This window comes from Emydura macquarii, unplaced genomic scaffold, assembly GCF_026122565.2.
Source record: "Emydura macquarii macquarii isolate MOO-44397 ecotype Brisbane River unplaced genomic scaffold, CSIRO-AGI_Emac_v2 contig_439, whole genome shotgun sequence".
In the NCBI taxonomy this organism is placed as follows: domain Eukaryota; kingdom Metazoa; phylum Chordata; order Testudines; family Chelidae; genus Emydura; species Emydura macquarii.
This window is the reverse complement of record NW_027130576.1, coordinates 40,538-54,884: the sequence shown is the minus strand read 5'-3', so window position 1 is coordinate 54,884 and position 14,347 is coordinate 40,538. Positions and strand designations below refer to the sequence as shown.

General features: G+C 43.9%; 1 protein-coding gene across 1 annotated transcript; it reads left to right on the top strand.

Annotated features, from left to right (window-relative positions):
- Positions 1-5,537: 5,537 nt before the first annotated feature.
- On the top strand, positions 5,538-6,326 carry LOC137146365 (olfactory receptor 14I1-like). Its single transcript, XM_067537622.1, has one exon. The coding sequence runs from the start codon at positions 5,538-5,540 to the stop codon at positions 6,324-6,326; it is 789 nt and encodes a 262-aa protein (XP_067393723.1).
- Positions 6,327-14,347: the final 8,021 nt, after the last annotated feature.

Genomic DNA, 14,347 nt, shown 5'->3' with positions numbered 1-14,347 from the left:
AAATCTCTTCAAGATTCGGTCCAGGGTCTTATCCGCTCCTAGGTGCCCCCCGAATAGATGGCTATGGGCCAACTCTAGAATGGCTTTCACGTGCTTCCGAGGCACCAAGAGTTGCTCTACTTCCTCCCCGTGTATCGGGGCCACATTGTATAGTAGGTCACACTTCAGGATGTAGTAGGGTCCTGGGCCCTTGGCCTTCCCCTCCGCAGGCATGCCATCAATCTCTGCTACCTCCTCCCTCACATTCAGGTATAACGGGTCCTGGGCCTAGTCCTCTCCAAAATTCCCCCATAGGGGTCCTAACTGACCTACCTCTAGGGGCCAACCTCACTTTCATCCCTGGGGTTGCCCCTACTAGTTCTGGGGACCACCTCTGGGTCCTCACTAGCCTGAGTGGCCTCCTGGCTACCAGACCGGGTTCGCCTACCAACCAGGACAGCTTTCTGATTCCCTGCCAGTAATCGGGTTCCTAATCTTTTGTCTGCCCTCTGTTCCCTCTTGGACTTCCAGTGTCTTCTGGGGGGTGAAAATAGCTCCTGGGCAAATTCAGCAAACACAGGAGCAACACTGGTTGCCTGTGTCTCAGTCTCAGTCTCAGCCCGGGGTTCGCCTTTGGCCTCAGCCCCTACAGGGGGAAGTAAGTTCTCAAACCCGGGAAAATCCCTACCAACCAAGACTGGGTAGAGACGTTTAGGGACAACCCCTGCTGTCACCCGGGTGGTATTCCCCTGGATCTTGATCTGTACCGGGATTGAGGGGTAGAAATTTACCGTCCCATGCACGCAGGTTACCCCTGTGTGTTTGGCCCCGGTCAGCTGGTCGTGCCCCACCAATTTTCCAGAGATCAACGTGACAGCACTCCCAGAAACTACCAGGGCCGTGGTCACAATGCCATTCATCTTCACTGGCCTCACATATCCATCGGGGGCCATAACAACCCCTACCAAGCCGATAAGACCACAGCATTCCCCGTGACCTCCCAGGTTGCACTACAGGGCTCCTCCCAGTTGGGGCACTGAGCAGCTAGGTGACCCAGCTCCCTGCATTCATAGCACCGGTACTTTAGGCTAGCGGCCCCCCCTCTGCCTTGGGCTGTTTAGTTGGGTCCCCCAACCCTTACCCCCTGAGCTTCCAGGTTCCTTCCTGTCCTTGGGCTGTTCCCCAGAGTCCTGGTGCCCGGTCCCTGTTCCCCATGATTGCCCCATGATTTACACATCAAGCACATTCATGATACGCATTGGGCACTTTCCTTCACTTGTAAATTATCACAATTAGATATCAGGATGTTCCCAAATATTCATTCGTAGATGTTTACAAGCAGGGCCTCAATGTGTCATAAATGTTAGGTCACAGAATGTTTAGGCAGGATGTTCCCACTCATATGTTCAAGCAGTCAATTATCATAGTGGAGCTTGGGGTGACATGAACAAACAATCAGTGTGTCTGGAACATCCCTATCTATAATGCCTAGTTTTGTTCTCTCTCAGTGTGGGGATTTTAACCCTTAAGCTTCAAATATGTATTCACGGTCCTGGCCTGCTCTAGTTCAGGTCTGCATCACAGTGCTGGGGCCTAGACCGTCAGATCAACCATTCTGGATCGATTGAGTGGTCAGTGAAGACCCACTCAATGGATCCAGAAGTTGACTCTGTAATACTACCCCTTCAAGTAGCGTAGCGCTGCGCCAATGTGAACATGGTTCCCATCGGCACAGGGAAGTGAAGACGCCATGCAGAATGGAAGCACAGCAGTCGACGGGAGTTATGCAAGCTACGCGGAGTAGCTTCTGTAACTCCTATCGACTGCCACTGAATCGCAAGGAAAGTTTAGACCAGGGCAAAGAAAGAAATCAAGAAAGACAGAAGGAAAGTTGGACCATCCATCCCAATAAAAAGCTGAAGATCAGTCACAGCAACACTGAATTCTTCCAAAGTTCTATCCCTAATGAGAATGAATCACTTCTTAACCATTAACAATTACACTCTTGCCATGAATTCCACGGGGCAAAGTGAGGTGTCAAAGCGCAGACTGGAAAGGAACTTTGGATTCTTCTGTGTCTCAGGTTCACACACCAGGAAAAAGGAAAGAAAATGGATTTGAAGCACTGTAATGAGCTAGAACTGTGAGCTGGAGTAAATTGACCGTAGCTCTGTGGAAGTCAATGGGCCAGGTCCCTAGTTTTGTGAATGGATATAGCTCCATTAGAGTCAATGTGGCCAGATACCCTGCGTGGGTAAATCAAGGGAACTCTATGGAAATCAAATGTTCCGAATCCTAGCTATTGTGAATCAGCTGCAGTGCCTTTGAAATCAGAGGTCCAGATCCCCCGATGACATAAAAAGGTCCTAGCTACTCTGAAAGTCAATGGAACTGTGTCAATTTACATCAGCTCAGACTTGGCCCATAGTTTTTAGTGATTGTTTCTGGGTGCCTCTTAGTGAATTGCTTCAAACACCCAGGGCAGCCTGCACTGTGGGCGCCTCTGGTGGCTGCATCCCAAGAACTGCTGATGCAATGCAGGAGGAAAAAATCCCTGCTCATACAAAGGTAATTATGTGGAGTTAATGGAGGAACCAGCTACTCCAGGCCAGCTGAGGTTCTGGTGTCCCTAGGCTCTGAGCTATTGTTGGTCACATGTCTGCGCTACAAATATATATTTTATTCTGCAAACACCTTGGGACATGCTTTGGGCCTCAGCCCTGCCTTGTTTTAGCCAAGGGTTCTTCCAGGGATGCTGTCATTGTGTGAGACCTGGGCAGGTGCTTTTCCCCCCTGTGGCGATAGGATTGGTTTGGGCAGGTTATCAGGGTTGTTTTCTACTAAGGTGAGATAGGAGCAGGCCTCAAAGTCCTGGAGACAGATTCAGTTATTTAACCCTAGGACAGGGACATCCTGGGCTGTGACCCTGTCAGAAACCTGCACCAGCCAGGCTCAGCTCTAGAGGCTGGAGGTGTGTCAGTCTCTCCTCCCATTTAGTCCTTCACCTCTCCACCAAGGATGCCAAAGGAGGAGAGCAGAGAGAGCCCATCTGTGGAGTGAATCCCAGTCCGCTAGCAACTGCAGAGAGACCCAGCAACTCAGAAAACTCAACAACCCAGGGAAGCGACAGGGAAACAGGTGGTGGATAATGCAGTGATGGAAGCATTATAGATTGATAGATAATGGCCAACGATTGCTCGCACTGGAGGATGAAATGCATCGCGATTTGGGGAAAATTCCATAAAGACTAATGCAGTAAGTTAGCTACTTCAATTATATAGTTTAGCATATTAATATACCAGGCAAATTTAAGAACATAAATAAAAATAATGTTTGGAATTGTTTACGACTTTTGCTATCAGTTCAATCAAATGTCTAGAGCCTGTCAGAATTTAGGGTTAGGTTTATCATGAAAAAAAATTACAGTTCATGTTTTGGCTATTGTGAAACAAACATTTTCAAGTAACAATTGCTGAAAACTGAAATTTTCAGCACAAATCTCTTCCCCAGAAAGGGGTTCTCAGTTTTCCTACATTTACAAATAGAGGATGAGGATCATGATGATGATAGCTGAGAATTTCTATGAAAATCTGTTTACTTTAAAACCCAATTTCCCTTTGCAAATAATTTAAGCAGAACATTACTGACCACTCCAAATTGGAAAAGTAGCTTTCAGCAGAAGCGGGGACACTGATATTGTCCAACATTACCATAATCTCAAACCATTCATTCTTTTGCATTCATTTTTATTTCTGTAAAAGAGAGATAGCGGTAAGATGGCAAAACTGCAGAAGCAGCAAAGCTGATGGCTGACAGAATAGGTTTTACACAGGCTAGCACTATTCACCCTGGCCAAGGACATTAAGGGTACATCTATACTGCAACCAGCAGCACGCTTTCCAGTTTAGGTGGAGAGTGGTGCAATACCTGTACATGAGCTAAACATAGCAGAGTAGCCAGGGGTAGAAATGGTGGTGGTTTGGGCTGGCCAGCTGAGTACTAAGCGGTCTTGGTGCCTGAACATAGCTACTGAAGGACAATGGGACCAGAATAGAAACCTCCTGGTCTTGCACCATATTGATTGTATAACACTGCTGCCAGCTGAGCATAAATTCAGTAAATGAGTGACCTGACCACACACATCACAAAACACAGGCCATCCATCCCCAAAGATTTCACAGTCCAGGTAGACAAGGCAGAGAAAGGGAGGGAGGAGAAGTGACTGGCCCAAGGTCACGCAGAAGGTCAGCGGCTGATCAAGAACAGAACCCAGGTGTCCTGACTGTCATTGACCCACAGAGCACAGACATGAAGTCTGTATAGGGAAAAGAAGATGGGGTCTCTGTTCCTGCTGAGAACTGATTTTAGAAATGGCTGTAAAAAGCCTGAGATGGAAAATGTCTTTTTAGCAGTTATTTAATCTTAGAATGTTTTGAAGTAATGAAATAGTTAAGAGGCCTAGACGCCAGTAGGGATGGAATGCAGAGAAAGACCTTGTAACTTAGATAAGGAAAGTTGCAAGTACTCAGCTAGAAAATTCCTAGATAATATTTTTTTTAGTATGTATGACCATGGAAACTGTGACGTGTAAACCCTTGTTTATACCACCTTATAAAACGGTCAGTTTTTTGTAAGTAGGTCGCCATTCCTTACATTTGAAGGGACCACCTTCTTTACGTAAAGAATAAAAATCTGACTTTGCTAATCTGTTGTTTGGCTAATTCTGGACTATCCGCTGGGCAATGGACTTGTAAATAAGGACCCCTGAGTTTGGGTTCTTCCACAAGTCACAGAAGAAAGCGATGCAACAGAGCAGTAACAGAGCAATGCTACTAGCTCATCATTATACAGACAAGGGGGTGCAGATGGTATCGGTGCCATCAATCCATGTGTAACCAGGTAGCAGGTCATCTACATACAAAGCTCGGGGAGGAATAATTACAGACAAGCTGAGACTTAGGATGCTGGGTGAATCAATGTTGTATTTCCCTGGGAAGTGGGAATCAGGCTGTGTGGATATTTTAGTATTTTTGTGTCATGCTGAAATTTTCAGCCTATTGTTTGAGAGAACCGAGGGACCATCTTCGTTATGTTGCATTTGGGCTGTATTTTGTTCCATTCTTTAATGCATTTGATCAAGTGACACCTTGGGCCAGATCCTCAAATCGTGTAAATTAATGCAGCCCTGTTGACTTTAAGGGACCTTTGCCAATTTACACTTGTGCGATAACCCTGACCTCCCTTCGTCAATGGAAGTGACACATTTGGTGTTCCTTTGTCAGTCATGTCCTGAGCTATCATGAAGAAGGGAGTCAGGATCATTCCTCTGTCATGCTAATTCTGACATTGTCCTTGTCCTTCCTTCCTCAGGCATCACACAATGTACTGAGAAAATGTTCAACCGAACCACTTTGAACGAGTTCCTTCTCTGGGATTCTCCGATGTTTGGGAGCTGCAGATTTTGCACTTTGTTTTATTTCTAGTGGTTTATTTGGCTGCCCTGGTGGGGAATCTTCTCGTCATCACAGCTGTAACTCGACCACCATCTGCACACCCCCATGTACTTCTTCCTGATCAATCTGTCCATCCTAGATCTTGGCTCCATTTCTGTCACCATCCCCAAATCAATTGCTAATTCCTTCATGAACACCAAGTTGATTTCCTATTCTGGATGTGTCACTGAAGTCTTTCTCTTCATGTTCCTTATTTCAGCTGATCTTGCCTTACTGACCGTCATGGCGTACGACCGATACGTGGCCATCTGTCATCCACTGCACTATGAGAGAGTGATGAACAGGGGAGCTTGTGTCCAAATGGCAGCTAGTGCCTGGATCAGCAGTATTATCTACTCAGCACTGCACACTGGAAACACATTTGCATCAACCTTCTGTGAAGACAACACAGTGGATCAGTTCTTCTGTGAAATCCCCCAGCTACTGAAGCTCACGTGTTATGACTCGTATCTCAGTGAAGCTGGGTTTATTGTATTTGGTGCATGTTTAGGTCTAGGTTGCTTTGTTTTTATAATTGTGTCATACGTTCAGATGTTCAAAACGGTGCTGAGAATCCCCTCTGAGCAGGGCCGGCATAAAGCCTTCTCCACCTGCCTGCCTCGCCTCATTGTAGTCACCATGTTCCTTTCCATTTCCTGCTTCTCCTACCTGAAACCCACTTCCAGCTCCACTTCAGGGCTGGACCTCTTGGTGGCTGTTCTCTATTCCATGGTGCCTCCAGTCATGAATCCCATCATCTATAGCATGAGGAATAAAAAGATAAAAAATGCAGTGAAGAAGATGATTGGGTGGAGATTATTCACCAAGAATAAAAGGACGGTCTCTCTTCCTTGACTGTGATCGCAGTCTGTGTTTCTTTATAAATATAATCACCTGATGATGATATTGCTACCATGAGAACATAGCCAGCAATCTGTTTATTCCATGTACTTGGGGTGTGAGAGTCTTTGTTTGTTTGATTCTATTTTGTCTTTGCTTTGTTTTTGATTTATTGACTGGTTGATATGTTTCTTTATTCTAAATTTCTTTTGCGGGGGTGGGATTTTCCAAGGGTGGAATATATTTGATTAGATGGCGTGTCAATGTGATTGCCTCTTTAATGGTGTTCTCTATGAAAGGTGAAGTTTTATTTCAAACGGTGTGGAGGGTTGGAAAAGAGATTCTGTAGGAATGTGGATGGCTGAGTTCCTGTTGAAATGCTTACCTTGCTTGCAAGATTTTACTGTGGCATTAATGATATTTTCAGGCACTTAGATCTTGGATAGAAATGTTTTTCCTATTTTTATCATAATAAATGTCATTCTTGATGTGAAGGAAACACTTGTTTGAACAGAAATGTTTTGCTATTTTTCCTAAAGACAATCTGAGCCTGGAAAATGAGGAAAAAAATTTCCCATTGAAGTTTTTGGCGTTTCTGGGTAATTTTTTCTCTCATGTTATGCTTTGTTCCTACTGTGGTAAATACATCATCCTTTACTTGGACAAGGATGACTCAACTTATTACTGATCACAGATGCTGCAGGAAGAGCTGCAGGTACCAAACGCGGTCAGATCTGCTTGGAAAGCACGATTGGAGCACAGAGGTTTTTAGCCTGGGACCAGTTTCAGAGGGGGAGGATTATGGATTTCTAAGCTAGGAGAGGGGCACCCAGAGATACCAGAGAAGGGGCCAGTGATGCAGCTAGCCCTGTAAACATGACCATTGGGATTTAGCCGTTCACTTCAAAGGGTTCTCTATTTGGCCAATGGCGTCTCATCCACACAAGGATCTGAATGCGTCTCAGAGGTGCCCTGGATCACAGAGTTTGGATGTTATTTATTGATTTACTTGTTTATTACTATTGTCAACCTCTCTTGTTCTTGTTTCCCTGTAGATAAATATTTTAAAAGAGTCATTGGGCCAGGGAGAGAGAAAGGCATACAGAAGGACTGTGTTGTCTAGCAGACAGATCCCTCTTCCAGAAAATGGGAGACCAAGTGCCCATGCGCCAATATCGCTTTAATTTCGTATCCGCAGTGGAACAACTTCAGCAGAAGAGACGGCGGAACCCACATCAGTCTCCAACAGTCCAATGATTAGGACACTCTTCTTAGGGGTGTCAGTTCTTTGCTAAGTTTGGCATTATTGTTTGAATACCATATCACTGTACAGTTGTGTACACTGCATATGCCGAGTATAGTGCATGGTTATATAAATAAATGGACAATCCATGAAAATTATTGTGCTTCTTTTTCTTCCACGACTGTCATTGTCCAGATCATGATTTTCTTGAAAATATTCATTATTCAGCTTTCGTCACCAAAGAATTTCTGTGAATATCTTTTGCTCTATAGTTTATTTACAAGCAGCTCCTGATTAGTATTCAGTGTGTGAAATTTGAGTTGTTTTGACTGGTTACATGTTAATTTGCTCAGTTTCGCTATTCTAATTGGATACATTGAAGAATTATAATCAGACTTCTTAAAACTGAAAGGGAGATCCTTGGTTGATCTATATTGCCATAGATTCCTGTCCGAACTCTCAGTTATGATTCTTAAACTCATTTCCTTTGAATAATCTGAACTGAAGTGACTGATCCAAAAAAAATACTTAAGGAAGCACTTAGCTTTAAACATATGGGAGTAGTCCCACTGTGGACCTAGAGATAAATCAATGCTTAAGTGCTTTTTTTAGGCATGAATGAGATTTTCAACTGGCCATGATTTTCAATTGGTATTCAGCTACCGGGTCCCTTGCACTCCTTTGAACATCCCACCCCAATTGTTTCAACTTCATTTTTTCCTTGAACATTCATGTCTGCATTGCTTCTATGTAGTGGTTAGTCCATTGATACATGGTCTTTGATGTCCACCAGAGAGGAAATGTTTCCTCTTTCCCATGTGGCATCTGCCATTGGGGATATGACAGAACAGCTAGGGCAGTGAAATATCTTGTGCCATGTAACAATACATATGGTGGTGGCATAAACTCAGTAAGGCCCAGAATGACATCCCCTAAGTGACTTTCAGACATCTCATTCATCAGGACTGGGCAGCCAATTCACCATGCCAGCTTTTACCAAGGGATGGTGGATTTTCCATCTATACATGTCTTCAATTTACTGAAGAAAACAAATCACGTGTCAGTGTTTTATGAGATGATCATCCTCAAAGTCAGATCAAAACCATCTAGAACTGGGAGTTTCGGGGGAGCTCCTGCGTTAGGATTCCTGGGTTCTGTTCCTGGTCTGCGGGGTTACCTTAGGTAAGTCCCTTCAACGCAGGCTCTCTGGTTCCCTTCCTACTCAGCGCCCGTTTTGTCTGTTAGACTGCAAGCTCGTTGTGTCTTACCTAGTTTAGTGAGCCAAAGCCCTCAGAGGCCATTTATCAGAAATGTTTTTATTATGATTACCCTGCAGTACTGCATCATGGGAATGTTTTATTATTATTATTATTATTATTATTATTACTATTATTTATTTGTTTTGTGTCAGAGATTCAGAGATTCCGAGGCCAGAAAAGACCACTGGGATCACCTAGTCTGACCTCCTGTAGAACACAGGCCAGAGAAGTTCTCCAGCAGCACACAAGATGTTTAAGTGCACAAAGGGGAAAGTGACTGTCTACAATTTATCCCCATGAGTCACCAGTTCATCCTGTTGTTGCTTTTATCTCGCTAGCTATTTGCTGTTCCTGCTTTTTCTTTCCATTCATTTGACGTGTTCTGTGAATTTTGTTGGCATAAATTGTCCCACAGTCAAAGGTGTTGACCTGTCCCTGTCACTGGACAATACTAAATAGTCAAACATGGTTTTGAGCCCTATGCAGTGGTGTTGGAACAATTTTTATAGTGGGGGTGCTGAAAGCCATTGAAGAAAACTGTAAACCTTGTATATGATGGAAACCACTTTAAGCCAGGGGTGTGGCAGTTCCAGCAACTTAGTTCCCAGCACTTCCACCACCCTTATTTCCAGTACCCTGGCACGGCACCTGCACTGGAAAATACATGGCAAAGTTTCGAAATGTATTGACTGGGATACACAAGGAAAAAGAATCAAAGAAGACATAAAGCACACTGAAAGTGAAATCAAGTGGGTCTTTTAAACAAGGATAATGAAAAATCAACCAGATCTCTGTTTCAGAGAGGGGGCATCAGGTAGAGCTTGCCTACACGGGCAGTAGTCCACAGAATAGGAGTTCATAGGCTTCCGCTCACTAGCTTGTCCCACACCCAAAGGTCCATAGTGCGCGTTCCCGTAGTTCCATTTCAAACAGTGCTGTGTTAATATGCACTAGGGATCTTGCACTGCACGCCAGCACAGTCTACGCAGACTAGTTAGGGCATAGCACATTAATGAATGCTGGAATGTATGCCGCTATAGTGTGGACTAAGGCAGAGGGTAGAGAAACCGTTAGAGTCTTTTATTCTGTCAGGCAATTCCTTGTAGCGGGGAAGAAAGAGTTAATCCTGTTGTTGAATTTTGAGTGAACAGCTGTAAATAGGAGTTATTTTTCCTGCCTTTTGCAAGACAGACAGACATAGATTAGGGAACAGAAGAACGGCCATACTGGGTCTGACCTACAGTCCCATCTTCTGACAGAGGCCGTGGCCAGATACTTCAGAGGGGATGAACAGAACTGGGGCAATTAACAAGAGATCCATCCCCTGTGATCCAGTCAGAGCTTCTGGAAGTCAGAGTCTTAGGGACACCCAGAGCAAGGGGTTGCTTCCCTGACCATCTTGACTAATAGCCGTGATGGGCCTACCCTCCATGAACGTACCTCATACTTTTTAAAATCCAGTTATATTTGTGGCCTTCACAACATCCTCTGGCAATGAGTTCCACAGGTTGACTGTCCATTGTGTGAAGAAGTGGTTCCTTCTTTTTTTTTTTTCTCTGCTCCCCATTAATTTCATCAGGTGACCCATGCTTCTTGTGTTTTGTGTACGGGTGAATAACACTTCCTTATTCACTTTGTGCACACCATTTATGATTTCATAGACCTCTACCATATCCCCCCTTAACAGTCTCTTGTCTGAGTTGAACATTCTCCGTCTTTTTAATCTCTCCTCATGTGGAAGATGTTCAAACCCCTAATCATTTTTTTGCCCTTCTTTGTACCTTTTCCAATTCTGATATATCTATTTTGAGATGGGGCAACCAGAACTTCACACAGTTTTCAAGGTGCGGGCGTACCATGGATTTATATTGTGGTATTATGATATTTACTGTCTTATTATCTGTCTTTTTCCTGATGGTTACTAACATTGTTAGCTTTTTTTTAATTTTTGACTGCCGCTGCAAAATGAGTGAATGTTTTCAGAGAAGTATCCACAAAGACATGAAGATCTATTTCTTGAGTGGTAACAGCCAATTTATACCCCTCATTCTGTTTGCATGGTTAGGATTATGTTTTCCAATGTACATTACTTTGCATTTATCAACATTGAATTTCATCTGCCATTTTCTTTCCCAGTTACCTGGTGTAGTGAGATCACCTTGTAACTCTTCACAGCTTTGGAATAATTTTACATCATCTGCAGACTTTTCCAACTCACTGTTTATTCCTTTCTCCAGATCATTTATGAATACGTTGAATAGCACTGGTCCCAGTATAAATCCCAGGGGACCCCACTTTTTACCACCGTGCATTCTGAAATCTAACTATTTATTCCTAACTTTTGTTTCCTGTCTATAAACCAATTACTGATCCAGGAGGGAACCTTCTCTTTTATCCCGTGACTGTTTATTTTGTTTAAGAGTTTTTGGAAAGGAGCTTGTCAAAGGCTTTATGAAGGTCCCAGTACACTATAGCCACTGGATCATTCTTGCCCACATGTTTGTTGACCCTGTCAAAGAATTCTAATAGATTGGCGAGGTACAATTTTACTTTACAAAATCCATGTTGACTCTTCCTCATCATATTGTGTTCATCTATGTCTGGTAATTCTGTTCTTTACTATAATTCTGCTCTTTACTATCATTTCAACCAATTTTCCTAGAGCTGAAGTTAGGCTTACTAGCTTCTCATTATCAGGATCATCTCCAGAGCCTTTATAAAAATTGGCATTGTATTAACTATCCTCCAGTCATCTAGCACAGAGCTTGATTTCAGTGACAGGTTACATACCACAGTTAGTAGTGCTGCAATTTTAAATTTGAGTTCCTTTAGAACTTTTGAATGAATACCACTTGGTTCTGGTGATTTATTACTGTTTTAATTTATCAATTTGTTCCAAAACTTCCTCTAATGACACCTCAATCTGGGACAGTGCCTCAGATTTGTCACCTAAAAAATTGGCTCAGGCATGGGAATCTCCCTCACATCCGCTGTAGTGAACACCAGTGGAAAGAAATAATTTAAATTCTGCACAATGGCCTTGTCTTTCTTGAGTGCTCCTTTCGCACCTCGATCATCCAGTGGTCCCACCAATTGTCTGGCAGGATTCCTGCTTCTGATGTAGTTAACAAAATGCTGTTAGTTTTTGTGTGCTTTACTAACTGCTCTTCAAATACTTTCTTAGTCTGCCTAATCATACTTTTACACTTGAATTGTCTGTGTCTATTCCCCTTTTCCACACTAGGAAATGACTTCAAGTTTTCAAAGGATGACTTTTTGCCTCTAACCATCTCTCTTACTCTGTTTAACAAAGGTGCCCTATTTTTTGGTCCTCTTACTCTTTTATTTTAATTATTATTATTATGTGAGGTATACATTTAATTTAAGCATCTAATACGCTTTTCTTTGTTTAAGTTTCCATGCAGCCTGCAGGCATTTCACTCTTGTGACTGTTTCTTTTGTTTTCTATTTTACCAGCTTTCTCATTTTTGTATATTTCCCCTTTTTAAAATTAAATACTACCGTGGTGGGTTTCTTTGGTGTTTGCGTGTTTACTAGGATATAGAGAATCACCCATTAATAAATACTCCTCAAAGGAAGTCTCTATCCAAACTTCGTATTCCACTGCATCTGTCGGCTTTCCCCAGCCCTTCGTTTAAAGACTCCTCTAAAACCTTTTTAATTGTACATGCCAGGATCTGGTTCCATTTTAGGCTAGGTGATGCCCATCCGTCCTGCAGATGCTCCTCCTTCCACAAAAAGTTCCCCAGTTCCTAATAAACCTAAACCCCTCCTCCGAACACCTTCCTCTCATTCATGCATTGAGACCTGAAGTTCTGCCTGTCTTCCCGGCCCTGTGGGTGGAACTGGAAATGTTTCAGAAAATGCTACCGTGGAGATCTTGGAGCTTAATGTCTTTCCTAGAGCAGCCTAAATTTAACCACCAGGACCTTTCTGTTACCTTTCCCTATGTCATTGGTACCTATATGTACCATGACTACCACCCCCTCCCCAGCATGGCACTGGCACATAGGTCTGTTTAGGTGTCTCATGAGGTCTGCAACCTTAGCACCAATCAGAGAGAAGATACAGGACTGAAAAGGTGAGGGAAATATGGCTTTTGCTGATGTTCCCTTCATACCATGCGGTTGCACAGTCACAGATGGATGTTTGGGCTAGGGGCAGATCACTCCTGACAGCTGTTGCACCCACATCAGTGGTCTGGAATAACATGGAGCTGGTCTGGTCTCTGTTCTTGGCTGACCCTTCTCAGGCTGGGCAGAGCTGGATGGGTCGGCTCAGCTCATTGTGTTGGTGGCATATGGCGCAGCTGGTCTCAGGACCAGGTGAAATGCTGACAGAGAGGAGCACAGTGGGGGATGGAAAGGGAAGGGCTACCAGAGAACCATCTCACATCTCTCAGTCTGTGGTCCTCACTCCTCCAGCGCTGGTGGCCTGGCGTATCCATTGGTGCCCTGTGGCCTCGGTGCATGATGAATCAATGATCATCAGAGCTGATGAGCAAAGGACAGAGTCTCTGGAATAAAGGGGACGCTTTAACAGCCTTTCCCATGGGAATTCCCAAGAGTCAGTTTCCCCTTTCATCAGGCCCGTCCATCATTTCAAGGACCACTGTGATGCTGGCAGACCAGGTGCCAGATCATGCCAAGGCCCCTAATCCTCAACTGAACACTGACAAAGGCCTGGCTGGAAACCAGCCTGGCTCAGCTGTGGGTTAGCACTGTTAACACTGGAATTAGATTTACTAGACTGTGTTCAGTGTTTAGACTGTCTGGGGTTCTGGGCAGTGGGTGCACACATCAATCTCACTTGTCACATCTTTATTCCATGTTGTGTGATAATATTTAAGTGTTTGCTCTGTCACTGCCAACCCCCACTGCCAGGGGAGAAGCGTTGCCAAACGTGAAATAACCCAATGACTTGCACAGGGGGTGGATTGGGTGACCCTGCAGATGAGTGCTCTGGAAAGAGTAGTTATTAGTCGGCCTGTGTGAGATTGAAATGTCCTTTGTCTTCTTCCTAGCCTCTTCCAGCTGGGATCCTGGACTCCTCCTAGGCTGTGTTCCTGACTCTACAGCAATGTCAACATGGAACCACGAGTGAACCCTTTCATCTCCGTGGTAGATGCTACTTCCATTTACAGCAGGGTAAATGCACAGAAATTCCACCAGTTTCAGTGAAATTACCCCAGATTTACGCTGGTGTAGATGGCAGCAGAATCCAGCTCTCTGGTCTGCCGTCTCCCTCTCTAAAATGAGGATAAAATTTACCTAACGTTATGCCTCTTTGGGTGAAAAAGATTTACAAACAATTGGTCCTGATTTTACTTTCTTTCAACTTGGTGTAAATAAAAAGTAATCCTCTTTGGTCAATGGACTTGATTATCCAATCACTCAGCCCACTGTAAATCAGGAGTAACTCCACTCGAGACAATGGAGCTGATTCCCCCACCCTCAGATCCATATTACACCAAACTTCACAGGCTAAGGATATGGCTCAAGGATATTAAGGTG